The following is a 14,975-nucleotide window of genomic DNA, read 5'->3' on the forward strand; positions in this document are numbered from 1 at the left end:
TAGGCCATGACCCAAGGTGTGGGCAAGGGGAAGGGGAAAGCTAACCCTATGTGGACCCAATGGAGGAATGTGGACCAAGGCAGGAAAAATGATGGAGGGGTAATAATGAGTGGAAAGAGGGTAATATGAGCGGATAAGGGAGCGGGACCACGCAACCAAAATCGAGGTTTCCCGTGAAATACCATGACCATCTCTGAAACTAAATGGTCAGTAAAAGAGATCCCACAGGACTAGAATCCAAGGTTAATTCCTAAAAGGGGTCTAGGGGACAAAAGCACAAACCTAGCCCATCCTTTCTGTCGAATCCCCCCATTAATCCATGCCCGTAAGTGTCCATGATAAGAAAACCACAATACTCAATTTCAAAATGACAAGGCATACCTTTAGATTCGAGAGGTCCACATTCAAACATACGATCATGGTAGGTGGGAGAGGGACCACATCGCTGGCTTAGGTTGCGGAGAAATAACACAATGAGCTAGCTGATATGGCTGCAAAGGGTTGTTTGCTGCCCGCTAAGGACCATCTTGGAGAAAAAATTTCTCCTACGGATATTACCCACAAAATGGTGGGTAAAATCTGGCTCCAACTGGGACGTGATCTCTCGAAGAAGTGGGCGAAGCTACTCGAACGGGAGGTCACGAGAACTCCAGCAATCTCTTGGTTACCGTAGACTATCATCTGCACATATAATAGATGGAAAAACATGGGGCAGCATGCTTTCACGGCGTCTCATGATCGCACATGCCAATATGTTAGGCCATAAAATCAACAGAAAAATAAAATATGCAAATATGCATCTATCTATCATAAGAAAAATCATATGATGTTATTTCTAATGCAAAATCAGCATGCAATGCATACTACCCTAACATGCATATATTAAGGCTAATACTAAGTGTAAACATAAAGCCAATGCAACGAACATATGATCACATTAATATACATATGCCTACCAATATGACTACTAATGTAGCAACCCCCAAATCGAATGTGGATATAGTCACATGGAGGATGAAGTGGGTGGCAGGCGGGCAAACATGATCTCCATCTGAGGTAAAGGGAAGTCCTAGGAGAAAGAATACTAGTCAATCTAGAGGTCCCGGGCTTTCCTTCTAGGTACACAATGGTGGAATGAATGATCACTCTCAAGAACTCCTCATCACAATCACTGTTTGTAATATCATGCTTTGAGGATGTCACATGGTTGTGATGAGAGGGGAACGAAGGGTGAAAGAAAGAAGGATTACAACAAATAGGTCGCTCAATGTGGTGGTCACATCAAAGAGGGGAGGTCGCAGAGTGATCATAATCCTGAGGATAGGTCAAAGGGGATAAAGTATATTCGATGAAGGGTTCTCCCCTAACACCATATTAGAAAAGGGAAAAAGGGCATGATCACTCGAGGTCATATAAAAAGAGATGAGGGAATTACATGAGGAAGACTTAAGTTGGTGACAAGAGGGAAAGGCAAAGGAGAGGGTGAAGTAATATGTTAAACGGAATTTCCTTCCCCACAATCTAAGGCTCAAGTGACTTGAATACATAGTCATAAGGTGGGTAGTTGGGAGCCTCATTTCTTTCCTCATTATCAGCATCAAAGATTGGGCTTTCGTTAAAAGGAGAATCAATCACTTCCAACTGCCCTTCTTCATGCAAGGGAAAATAATAATTCTCCTTCCCAAAGGCATCAATGGATATGTCATTGTAAGTAATGTCTAGGATAAAGGAAAAACAAATCTCAATCTCATCTTCCTTGTTAATATCATAAATGGGAGCACATTCAAATTGGGGCCCAATGATATCCCATTTCTCTTTTTCAATGCGGAAATAATCTCCAATGTCATTCTCCAAGGAGCCCACGAGATCATCTTCCTCAAGATTTTCAAAAGGAGAGTCACCAAGAGTGCTATATTTGAGAAAGGTAAGGTCAGTCTCGGCCTTACTTTCCATAACTTCATTGTCCTCAACACATGTGCTCTCAAAATCATCTTGCTCATCCTACAGCCCCAACAAGGACTCATCTACCTGCTCATCACCGAGGTCCTCAAGGTCATCTCCATCTTGGTTGTTTGACAAGCAGGACCTCTCTTCTTCTCCCTTCTCTTGAAGAACAATGGCTAAGGTATTTGTTACATGATTCTGGTGGTATGCTTCTAGGAGGACAGCGTTAGTAGGGTTCTCTTTATATTCACATTTCATCTTATAAAGCTTCACTTCTTCATCATATAAGCAAGAGAAAACTTCATTAGAATTATATTCCCTTACTACCTCCTTGCATGACCTACTATATTGATCCATTCTTTCTTGCATGACTTGGAGGCTCGTGGGATCCAATTCTTCGCCATCCTCAAAGGAGGTATTCCCTTTCACATAGTTATTGATGAGGTTATCCAGAATTTTCATGACACAAGTTATGTGAGCAAGGTCAAGGAGACGACTAGGATCCTCTTCATAAGCACATCTTACTATGTTGAGTTGTACTTCCTGCAACCTATAAAACCTGAGCATGAATTCCATATCCATGCCCTCTAACATATTTTGAAAAGTTTTTGCATATTCCACTGCTTTCTTTTGCAATTGTTGAATCTCTTGGTTATTGAGTTTTTCAAATATAGGACCAAAAGAAATTTCCATTTCCTATGATTTTGCATGTTAAGATTATAATGGAGTCACTAGGGTGAATTAAAGTGCCTTGATAGATGCTTGCTTCACCCTGCAAGCATTAACTTTAAAGTTAAATGAAGAACTAGGGCTTCGTTCTTTTAGTGGAGTTGCCAATAATGATATGTCAATATGTCATATGAGCAACAAAACACACGTCTCATGTCCCCGGCAACGGCGCCAAAATGTTACCACTCAAACTAGTAGGGAACCTGAAGGGAAAATGTTAGGCCAAGGGCAACAAATGGAGTCTTAGCCCGTTGTCACCTCAGCTAAGCCTCCCTTCTATTTATAGACTTTCATCGATGGGAGGAGACCCGGTATGTGTGGGGTTAATGAAGAATAAGTCAATGGATATGAGTGACCCGAATATCCCTTTCCCAGAATTTGAAGGATAAAGATTGTTTACTTTGTAAGCAAGGTACTAGGTAATCTAGGGAAAGGAAGAGAGGATTTGAGGGTTAGGTTTATGGGATAAGACTTGTGAAGGAGTTTCCCAATCCCTAAAATCCTTGTTAGAATTGGTATCATGGATGGTAGAAGAATAGTATTTCAAAGGAGTGGGACCACACGAGGCCAAGTGGACTCGGTCAGGGTATGAGGAAGGAATGTAGCAACCAATGATATTCTTACCCTAGACAAAGTGGGGAGAGGATAAAAGAAAATATAATTTCTCAAAGATGTTGGTTTGACCCTAGGAAGTGCTAGCCTTGGGGATGGCAAGGAAAGTTTTGGTCCTGGAGTTAGGGCTTGGCTTTTCTCCCAACTCCACTGTCAAAATGTCTTCAAATTTGGAGGAGGGCTAGAGGAAAAGCCAACGCAAGAGAGGTCGAATTCTTTTAGTGGCTAACTTGTCGGGAAATTGATGCCCTAGGCACCCCAATGTGGCTAGACTTGGGATAAGGTGAAACAATAAGAGTTTTGGCGACCACCCTTGGTAGACCAGTGCCTTAATCCTTGGGGGAATGGATTCTATGTTGATTATGTGTAATACTTCTTGGTTCCCAATCAAGGAGGCCTCAAAATTACTTCACAAACCCTCTATGTCAAGTGAAAGCAATCTTGCAGCTTTTATACTTCAAATGCACAAGAGGAATGGCTTATCAAGGTCAAATTTAACCCCTAGTATATTTCGCTCACACTTCATGGTCCATACATGGAAATAACATTATAATAGAGACAATTCCACAATATTAAGCAATAATTGCATGCATCAATTAGCCCTAAAACAACGAAAATCCTAGTCCAACATAAAAGTAACAAAAATAACATCAAAATTTTGTACTTACATGCAGTAGAGTATATCCAACCATTCACAAATGACAATAGAGAAGCTCCAAGAGAAGATGGACCAACAACCATACATCAAAATTCATCCATAAAAGCTCCACTTCATCCTCCAGAAAAATGTGTGAAATTCTCTAAACAAGACAGAGATCCAATCCAAAGTGATGATGAGAAATGATATCACCTCACTTGTATTTATACATATATTAGGAGTTCGAATTAGCCTCTTTGGAAGCCCCAAAAATAAAATAATATGCTAATAATACAACTTTTGGTGACAAGCCCACCATACTAGCTCATAAATGAAGAAGTAAGCCTTTTAAGAGGTCAAATAATAGACTATGCATGTCGTAGGGCCCTCTAAGAGGCCTAATGAGGTCCATGGGTGCCATAATAAAGAGAATGACACTCAAAAGCAATGGGAAAGGGGGTGGCCCCTTGTAATAACCTGTGGTGCTCCAAATGACATATGGGGGCACACAAGTGTCCTCATGGGTCTCCAAACAAATTGAAGATGCCTGTAGGTTGCCCTCAAGGGCTAGAATAATGGTGTAGGTAATGCCACATCATCGTGGAAGCCCTGGATCTTTGCCAAGTGTATGGTGTAGATCTAGGACCCGTTAGGCATGATGGATAAAGAGCATCCTCATCGTCCATTAAGTGAACAATGAGCAAACTCTGAATGGTTGTGGGGATCCATGGAGTGCAATCTGCTGCTGTGGAGACTCGTGGCTCTCAACGCTCACCCTACATGTGCCAATGTAGCCCTCTAGAGGATTAGGACCCCGTATAGGGAGACCAAACCCCAAATGGAAACCATCTGCAATCCTGCATAAGATCAAATTTTTCCCCTAGACTTCCAGTATAACATGTCATTAAAGAAATCAAGTAAATAAACTTACCTAATCATGGACCATAGGTGGGGACTTCATAATGGCCTACCCTTCCATAATGGGCTTCAGGATGTGCCAATGTCTCCTAAACTCCAAATGGGCTAACCAAGCACCCTATTAGGTGGTTTCTACTTCTAAAGGGGACAATATTCAAGGTACATCCTTCAAAAGATGGTGACATGTCACAGATATGGTGAATGAAATAGGGGATGAAGAGGGGTAGCCCTGGGTCACATGTCGGGGTGCAAGGGTAGCTAATAAGAGGGAAGCCCACACTTGGGTTTATAACGTATAGGAGGGAGCAATCATGGCACATGAGGTGCCCCGACCTTGATTTTTCCACCCTTCTTTTATGCCTTTTGTCTTTTTGTGATTTTCTTCCATTAACTGCTCGGGGCTCGAGGTGTTAGATCATGATGTGTAAGATATAGCAATGGAATCCCCTTTTTAAGATGGGGTGGTTCATCACCCACCAGGGGTTGGGACAATCATGGGTTCCTATATAATGAAGAAAGCTCATAGAACCTGTAGGAACCAGGGTGATGGCCATGATAATGGGGTTGAGCTCATGTATTGGCTTTTGCCCACGTGCTAAAATGTTTTTGTCCTTGCCATCTTTTGCATTTTATGGTACTCTTCTTGTTGAATGTGGCCATATATGCTTTTAACTTTCTTTTCAGCTGCATCAACCTTCGGGCTTCATTCCAAGCCATGACCCAATGGCAAGGCAATTTTTGGTCCTGGAGCTAGGGCTTGGCTTTTCTCCCAACTCCACTATCGAAATGTCTTCAAATTTGGAGGAGGGCTAGAGGAAAGGCCAACGCAGGAGACCCTAGGAGATCGAATTTTTTTAGTGGCTAACTTGTCAGGAAATTGATGCCCTAGGCACCCCAATGTGGCTAGACTTGGGAGAAGGTGAAAGAATAAGAGTTTTGGTGACCACCCTTGGTAGATCAGTGCCTTAATCCTTGGGAGAATGGAGTCTATGTTGATTATGTGTAATATTTCTTGGTTCCCAATCAAGGAGGCCTCAAAATTACTTCACAAACCCTCTAGGTCAAGTGAAAGCAATCTTGTAGCTTTTATACTTCAAATGCACAAGAGGAATGGCTTATCAAGGTCAAATTTTACCCCTAAGATATTTTGCTCACATTACATGTCCCATACATGGAGAGAACGTTATAATAGAGACAATTCCACAATATTAAGCAATAATTGCATGCAGCAATTAGCCCTAGAACAACGAAAATCCTAGTTCAGCATATATGACAAAAAGTAACAAGAATAACATCAAAATTTTGTACTTACATGTAGTAGAGTATATCCAACCATTCACAAAAGACAATAGAGAAGCTGCAAGAGAAGATAGACCAACAACTATACATCAAAATTCATCCATAAAAGCTCCAATTCATCATCCATAAAAAAAGTGTGAAATTCTCTAAAGAAGAGAGAGATCCAATCCAAAGTGATGATGAGAAATGATCTCACCTCACTTGTATTTATACACATCTTAGGAGTTTGAATTAGCCTCCTTGGCCTACATAAGCCCCAAAAATAAAATAATGTGCTAATAATTCAACTTTTGGTGACAAGCCCACCAAACTAGCTCATAAATGAAGAAGAAAGCCTCTTAAGAGGTCAAATAATAAACTATGCTTGTCGTAGGGCCCTCTAAAAGGCCTAATGAGGTCCATGGGTGCCATAATGAAGAAAAGGACACTCAAAAGCAGTGAGCAAGGGGGTGGTCCCTTGTAATAACCTGTGGTTCTCCAAATGACATATGGGGGCACACAAGTGTCCTCATGGGTCTCCAAACAAATCAAAGATGCCTATAGGTTGTCCTCAAGGGCTAGGATAATGGTGTAGGTGATGCCACATCATTGTGGAAGTCCTAAATCATCTGCCAAGTGTATGGTGTAGTTCTGGGGTCCGGCTGGGCATGATGGATCAAGAGCATCCTCCTCGTCCAAAAAGTGAACCACGAGCAAACTTTGAATGGCTGTGGGAATCCATGGAGTGAAATCTGCTGTTGTGGAGGCCTGTGACTCTCAACGCTCACCCTACATCTGCCAATGTAGCCCTCTAGAGAATTAGGACCCCGTATAGGGAGACCAAACCCCAAATGGAAACCATTTGCAATCATGCATAAGATCCAATGCGTCCCTTATTCTTCCAGTACAACAAGTCATTAAAGAAATCGAGTAAATAAGCTTACCTAATCATGGACCACATGTGGGGACTTCATAATGGCCTGCCCTTCCATAATGGGCTTCAAGATGTGCCAATGTCTCCTAAACTCCAAATGGGTTAACCAAGCACCCTATCAAGTGATTTCTACTTCTAAAGGGGACAATATTCATAGTACATCCTCCAAAAGGTGGTGGCATGTGACAGCTATGGTGAATGAAGTAGGGGATGAAAAGGGGTAGCCCTAGGTCACATGTCGGGGTGCAAGGGTAGCTAATAAGAGGGAAGCCCACACTTGGGTTTATAATGTATAGGAGGGAGCAATCGTGGTACATGAAGTGTCCCAGCCTTGATTTCTCCACACCTTTTTTATGCCTTTTGCCTTTTTGTGATTTTCTTTCATTAACTTCTCAAGGCTCGAGGAGTTAGAGCATGATGTGTAAGATATAGCAATGGAATCCCCTTTTTAAGATGGGGTGGTTCATCGCCCACTAGGGATTGGGACAATCATGGGTTCCTATATGATGAAGAAGGCTCATAGAACCTGTAGGAACCAGGGTGATTGCCATGATAATGGGGTAGAGTTCATGTATTGGCTTTTGCCGATGTGCTAAAATGTTTTTGTCCCGGCCATCTTTTGCATTTTGTGGTACTTTCCCTGTTGAATGTGGCCATATCTGCTTTTAACTTTCTTTTCAGTTGCATCAATCTCTGGGCTTCATTCCAAGCCATGACCCAAGGTGTGGGCAAGGGGAAGGGGCAAGCTAACCCTATGTGGACCTAATGGGGGAATGTGGACCAAGACAGGAAAAATGATGGATGGGGTAATAATGAGTGGAAAGAGGGTAATATAAGCAGATAAGGGAGCGGGGCCACGCAACCATAATCGAGGTTTCCCGTGAAATACCATCCCTGAAACCAAATGGCAATAAAAGAGATCCCACAGGACTAGAATCCAAGGTTAATTCCTAAAAGGGGTCTAGGGGTCAAAAGCATAGACCTAGCCCATCTTTTCCGCTGAATCCCCCCAGTAATCTATGCCCAGAAGTGTCGATGATAAGCAAACCACAATACTCAATTTCAAAATGACAAAGCATACCTTTAGATTCGGGAGGCCCACCTTCAAACATACAATCATGACAGATGGGCGAGAGACCACATGGCTGGCTCAGGTGGCAGAGAAATGGCACAATGAGCCAGTTGATCGCTGCTAGGCGCTGCCGGCTAGGGACCATCTTGGAGAAAATTTTCCTCTTAGGGATATTACCCACAAAATGGTGGGTAACATGACCAACATCATAATGTTAAGGAAAAAGATCCACCGAAACATGTCGGGAATCATTAGTAAGGAATCAAAATGATCCTAGAAAAACATGAGTAGGAACTTGATCAAAGATAACATCTTTATGTTCAATCAACTTGTGAACGAACTGAGATATAGATGATATGACTTGTTTACATTTCTCGTATGAAGTCATACCTTGAATAACATGAGTAAGTGTTCGATTCATAATGTGGGAAACATAGAAAACCATTTGTCTGTGAAATTTAAAGGGCCATTTCCTTGGAGTGAAGGATGCATCGAACTATTTCTTACATTTACCTACTCTATTATGCTACGAAGTGTAGGAGAGCAATGCTCTACCAAGAGATGTCATGAGAAATTAGAAATGTTTTGCAGTCATTACCAATGTATTCCCCTCTACCATCAACTTTGATACATCTAATCCTTTTCTTGCTTTGAGTTTCTGCGGACTCTTTAAATTCCCCAAATCCCAAAAGCTTCATCCTTGGATTGAATGGTGTATATCCAACGGAAGGAGGGAAAATCATCAATGAAGGTGAGGAAGCACTGAGCTCCCCCAAGGGAAAAAGTGACCATAAGCCCACAAATATGACCACAAAACACTCAAAATGCTGAGAAGCTGACCTTGTTGTGTCCTTGGGAAAGGACTATTGATGGTGTCTCCCCAACACACCTGCTTCATATACACCACTGGGTGGTTCAAGCTGTGGGAGATCATCGCCCATGTTCAAATGACTCGTATGTCACAGAGGCCCAAAGTTTGCATGTCCCAAATGTTGATGCAATGGAATGTTGGCATTGTCAGCATTGCCTACCATAGCAGCAAACCCTTTCCATTCTAAGGAAGGAGTCTTCCCCTACCTGTACATATGATCAAATTCATCACAATACCTTGACGAAACCACTTTAAAACCATCATTCATGTCCTTTACAACTGATTAATTTGGCCAAAATTCCACCTTTTTGTTAATGTGATGTAGTAAAGGACAAGAAGCTTCAATCCAATTCTGGAACATGACGAACATCTGCAAACTTAGCGGTGTGAATGATGGCATCACTACTTCTTGAAACTGGTAAGGATGAGTTATTATTAATGACCACTCTCTCCACAATGTCACTATTGGTAATTGGAGAGGAGGTGTTGATGCTTGATCATACGCTTAATAGCTTCAGAATCAACAATCCATTCATGAGAGTTGGAGGACTAATAGCAGGAGTGCACACCCAAATGTGCATTGAGAAGGGATCCAACAGTGTCATCAAGAAGCACTTTATCAGACCATATTTGTTTGGAAAGCTCTTCAATATTTTGAAGACAAGAAATGCAAGATCTGAAGGTGTTTCCTTCTTTACGACAGAAATAGCAGACGTGTTTCTTCTTTATGGAGCTACCCCTAGCATTCTTGAACTCATGCTTAGAAGGTGTAGAGATAGGTTTTGAATCAGCTTGATATTCTCCCACATTCCTCTATGCGACTTGAAGTTGGATAAGATTAGAGAAAACCTCCTCAAGAGAGGGGGTCATAAATAGAGGAATACTATAAAATATGATAGCTGAATTTGAACGCTGGGAATAGTTAGCCAACCCTACAAATATAAAAAGATATAATACAAGGTTGATCGTGGTTGAGAGTGAATATTACATTATGAGAGTTTGTACCTTTGTACATGGTCTTGTCCTAGGCACACCTTTTAGTTCAGCAAGCACCTCTGAAGGTGTCCAAAACTTGAGCACATGCAGAGAAGGTATAGTGTCAGGTAACAGCAGTTCATACAACAGCTTTAGTGACGGAAGTACAGTTGTAGGTACATGCATAGAGAACAATTCAGCAAGGGAAGAGGAAGTTCATCTTGTTGCATCTGAAGTAGTGCAAGAAGGTACAACAGTAGAGTGCACTCATCAATCCTCTACCCAGCGGTATGGTATATTGATTGTGAAAGAGAGGTCAGTATTATGTAAGGGACTGCAGTTCTTTATTTAGCAATCTAGAATTAGCAAGTGGCTTTTGTTAGTTTCTTTTCTAGTTTGAGAAAGGCAAGCTCCAGGATTAACGGTGCTTTTCTATTTTGTAAATCACTGTTCAGAATTCTAACAATTTCAATTTTAGGTTTGCTTTTCTAGTTTATAAGGTAGCACATGGGTATTGACCAAGGAAAGTGTGGAGATCCCAAGGAGGGGTCATTCTCCTTGATAGAAGTGAACTAGTTAAGACTATTCATCTTGGGGTTAGGATTTATTTTGGGAGCGAATCCATTTTTGGATCAGACTATCTCTGTAACCCTAGAAGCCTTCCCTCGGTTATAAAAGAAAGATCAAGGTAGGGTTTAAGCATTCAGTTCAGTAGAGAGCATGAGTCATTATAATTAGGTTTTGACACTTCCATTATTTCCTGTTTTCCAGAGTAATAAAACAGGGATGTAATTTGAGTTTCGGATCTGTTTTACTTGCTGTTATAATTTTCAGTTTGATGTGTTTAAGTGCCTAGTAAATATTGAATTGCTGTTTTGATACTATTTTCAGTGTTCTGTTGTTCTTAAGTAGGAGGATTAGGTCAGAATACTAGGACTGTTAACATGTGCTGAGAATTTCAACATACACCCCTATTTTCAACATAAGACAGTTGTAGCCAGCGGTCGTCTATTGCACCCAGCAGACTCCAGTGGGAAGCATACAAGAGACCAGCTGCCCCAGTAAATCTTAATAGATATTCCATTATTTCCTGTTTTCTAGAGTAATAAAACAGGGATGTAATTTGAGTTTCGGATCTGTTTTACTTGCTGTTATAATTTTCAGTTTGATGTGTTTAAGTGCCTAGTAAATATTGAATTGCTGTTTTGATACTATTTTCAGTGTTCTGTTGTTCTTAAGTAGGGGGATTAGGTCAGAATACTAGGACTGTTAACATGTGCTGAGAATTTCAACATACACACTATTTTCAACATAAGACAGTTGTAGCCAGCGGTCGTCTATTGCACCCAGCAGACTCCAGTGGGAAGCATACAAGAGACCAGCTGCCCCAGTAAATCTTAATAGATAAGTTACAATCATTGCAAGCTTGGACTTGCCAAGTCTCAAAGTAATCAATGAGCCACGTAGTTAAGGACTCTAAATGCAGGATACAAAAATAGTTATGAAGATTGCTATTGGAAGTACTCCTAAATGGTTGCAACCAAGAGGCGAAGCTTTCTATTCAATTGCAAGCGATTTGTCAGCAAGTCAGTTTGGAAACAAATGTAGGTTCTGACTGCAAGTTGAGGGTTGATTGAGGCAAGATAAATGTGCTCAAGCACCTTGTAAAGAAAAAAGTTCAGGAGCTTCCTGTTGCTGATCATTAGTATACATATCCATATGTGTCTTTCTGAATTGAAGTATCCATATTCCAAACCTATCAATGTGCTTCTTCTCGTGAAGAAAGAAGTTTGGGATCTCCTTGTTTCTGATTATTCATATGCATCCCCATATGTGTCTTTCTCAATTAATGCATTAAGAATACAGACCTATCAGTGTGCCTATACATGAATATCAATGAGTGTAAAATATCTTTTGAATATCAAGAGCAGATCCATATGGCCTCTGTGTGTATGCACCTAGAATAATAGCAAACTTAATAAATCACTCATGGATGTTATGAATCATGATGTCTTTCTCTTAAGCACTAAATGTTGACGGTTTAATCACTATCAGGTGACTCTGCATGCAGAGCTATTTCTAAGTTTAGATTTTTCTATAATTCTATTGAGTAATTTAGTGAAAAAGAAAGATTACAATTTACACTCTAAAATTAACATATTATTGGAGTCGGATAAAGTGTCCGCTGGTTGATGATGTGACGATTCATGGTCCATGTACCTTACCTTATGGTTGAGGTACTAACTAAAAGATGAAAAGCTATCATAAATGTATCTGAGTCATTGAAGTTAAGGTAGTGGACGAATCTTTCAATATTTTCAAGATTTTGTTTGCGTGCCTCTTTGAATTTGTATAAATTTAATGATAAAAAAATTGTTTGCGTAGAAATTGCAGGAACACTGTTGGACACCGGAAGTGGACGTTATCGCTGGACAGCCTAGTCTTGAAAATTCCTCTGCACAAGAACCTCAAAGTATGCATTACTAATTCGCTTGATCATTTTGTTCATCTCAATTTTTCTAATATGGCATAGGGTAAAATAAATTGATGTATTTATCTTATTCAGAATTTCCCCCTTGGTTTCTGATGTTTTCGACTAATTGTTTTTCTGTTTGATAGGCACTACCGATACATGGCCAAGTGCTGATACTGATAATCCGGACCTTTATAACAGTCCTCTGCCATCAAAATCCGTTGATAAGTTTACCTCGGAATTTTTTACAAGACAGAATGTTTCTCTGGAAGAACATAACCCTAAAGGGTCTGGATATGTGTCAATATCCAGAAATAGAAATGGTGAATCTGCCACAACTTATATGCATGCTACAGAAATTGAAGATCTTATGCCAAAGCTTTGGCACTCTGACTACTATATGGAACCAACGATACAAGAATTAACAGTGAAAGAGGGTGCGCAACCTGATTATTGCAGTCAGGTTAAAGATTTTGTCGTGGGTAGAAGAGGTTATGGATCAGTGAAGTTTTTTGGGGAAACAGATGTTAGATGCCTAGACTTGGAGGACATTATCCAATTCAACAAGTGCGAGATTCTTGTGTACATGGATGAAAGCAAAAAGCCTCCTTTAGGCCAGGGTCTAAACAAGCCTGCAGAAATATCACTATTAAATGTGAAATGCAAGGACAAAAAGACAGGTAAAGAGTTCTTGAAAGGCCCTGAGGTCGAAAATTTTGAGAAGAGGCTAAAACGGAAAACTGAAGAGCAGGGTGCCAGGTTTATTTCATATAATGCCAGCAAGGGAGAATGGAAATTCCAAGTAAAACATTTCAGCAGATATTGCCTTGATGGGTTTGACAGCAAGTGACGGAGAATCGCTTGTGAAGCCCAGTAGCAACTCTGCATCTAAACAGATAGTCTAGGGGTTGAGTTGCAGATACTTGTTCTGATATTCTAATATTCTGTGATTACAGTACCCTGGGCTCTGGCTATAGTAGGAAGCACAGCTGATTTTATGTCTCTGGCTTGGTGTGTGTATGGAGTTTGTTGTAATGGGCAAGACATTGCCATATGGGGTGCATTTTTTCTTAAAGCAGTATTTGTAGTACTCTTGGCCTTGAATTAATAAGATACCTAGGCATTCTCAGATTTGAGGTTTATTTGTTTTGGACATCAATTCGTACCTTCTGATTATTGTATAAGTGTGATATAATTGCATCCTGGGGCTGGAGTTCTACTGAATTTCACTGCTGTTGTGCTGAGCCACTATTCTTCACATTACAAAGGTTTTTCTCTTTGTTCTTCACATTAGAATGGTTTTTCTCTTTATTTTCTCAAGTATACCAACGATTCCTCCTGTACCATATGTCAGCACGAGCCTGAAAACGAGGGTTGCATTAATAGGAAGATTCAAGAATCCTGCATGCACTGACTATAGGAAATGTTATAACTGCATCTGTGCAGACCTTGAGCCGTTACGACTTGGGTTGTCTATAGGAAATGTTATAACTCCATCTGTGCAGACCTTGAGCCATTACGACTTGGGTTCAAGGTAGGTTCCAAACCCATAATCATAGTACATGCCGCCTGGCCAATTGCTTCATTCCTCCGATTTAGAAAAGCTCAGGCTCGTCCTCGTCTCGAACTTTCGCACATAAAGTTTTCCTCGAGGCTTGTAATGTGAGAGAAGAGCTGTCTCCCTATGGCACATTTTTATCGACAGGCTTGGTCAACTTGTGACGTTTTTATCAGGTCATTGAGTAAACTTCGTTTCACTTTGAAAACCCATTTAAAGTTAGATTTATTTTATTTTAAATATGTTACAAATTAAATAAAAGAATTATAATTTATTTTAAATACTAATATTTGATTTATTTGAAGTTCATCTTTATAATTAAATAAAACTTATTTTTAAAATATTAAAAATTAATTAGAAAATTACAACTTAATCTAAATATTAATATTTGATTTGATTATTTTTTGCATAACCTTTTTTTGGGCAGTAGACTAGGTATTCTATGATTTTAATATGTGTGAGGACTTGGGTATCCTTTCTTCATTGACAATTCGTGTTCGGACTTAGCTATCCTTAGTTTGCTCTTTATTTCCTATTCATGTTCATTTGTGTAGAGTGTAGAATATGGTGTAAAGTGTGGAACATGGTTAAGTGTTTTTTAAAAGCTGTTTTTGTTTTTAAAAATTTATTAGAATTATGTTGTAATTTTAAATTTGGTTTTTAAAAATTTTAATTAATATATATATATATATGAAAATAAAATAGATTTTTAAAATTTAACTTATTTGAATACAATTTTTTTTTACTATTCTTCATTTTTCCTTTACAATGAACTATTTTACATTATCATATCATTTTGACTATTCTTTATCTTTCCTTTACAATGAACTATTCTACATTATCACATCATTGTAGTGAGTTCATGTATGCATTATGAGACTTTAAATTATTTTTAATTGGTCCCCTCTCTTATTATCCTTGTCGCAATAGGTATTATGCATTCAGTTTATGCTGCATTATAAGACTTTAAATTG

At 39.8% G+C, this 14,975-nt stretch overlaps 1 protein-coding gene across 3 annotated transcripts in view; it reads left to right on the forward strand.

Annotated features, from left to right (window-relative positions):
- Window positions 1-13,791, forward strand: part of LOC149150585 (nuclear pore complex protein NUP98A-like) — a 60,791-nt gene extending 47,000 nt beyond the window's left edge. Inside the window, exons 11-12 of one of the 3 annotated variants that reach the window (XM_089440448.1) lie at window positions 12,365-12,443; window positions 12,590-13,791. In XM_089440448.1, the coding sequence (XP_089296574.1) occupies window positions 12,365-12,443; window positions 12,590-13,293 (783 nt within the window). In that variant the 3' untranslated portion in view covers window positions 13,294-13,791. Of the gene's footprint in view, window positions 1-12,355; window positions 12,444-12,589 lie in introns of all 3 variants that reach the window. The other 2 variants (XM_089440447.1, XM_089440449.1) reach the window with 2 other exon arrangements.
- Window positions 13,792-14,975: the final 1,184 nt, after the last annotated feature.

The sequence above is a fragment of the Pinus tabuliformis genome, chromosome 9 (genome assembly GCF_031772625.1).
Source record: "Pinus tabuliformis cultivar Carrire ecotype Pingquan chromosome 9, CPIR1, whole genome shotgun sequence".
Lineage (NCBI taxonomy): Eukaryota > Viridiplantae > Streptophyta > Pinopsida > Pinales > Pinaceae > Pinus > Pinus tabuliformis.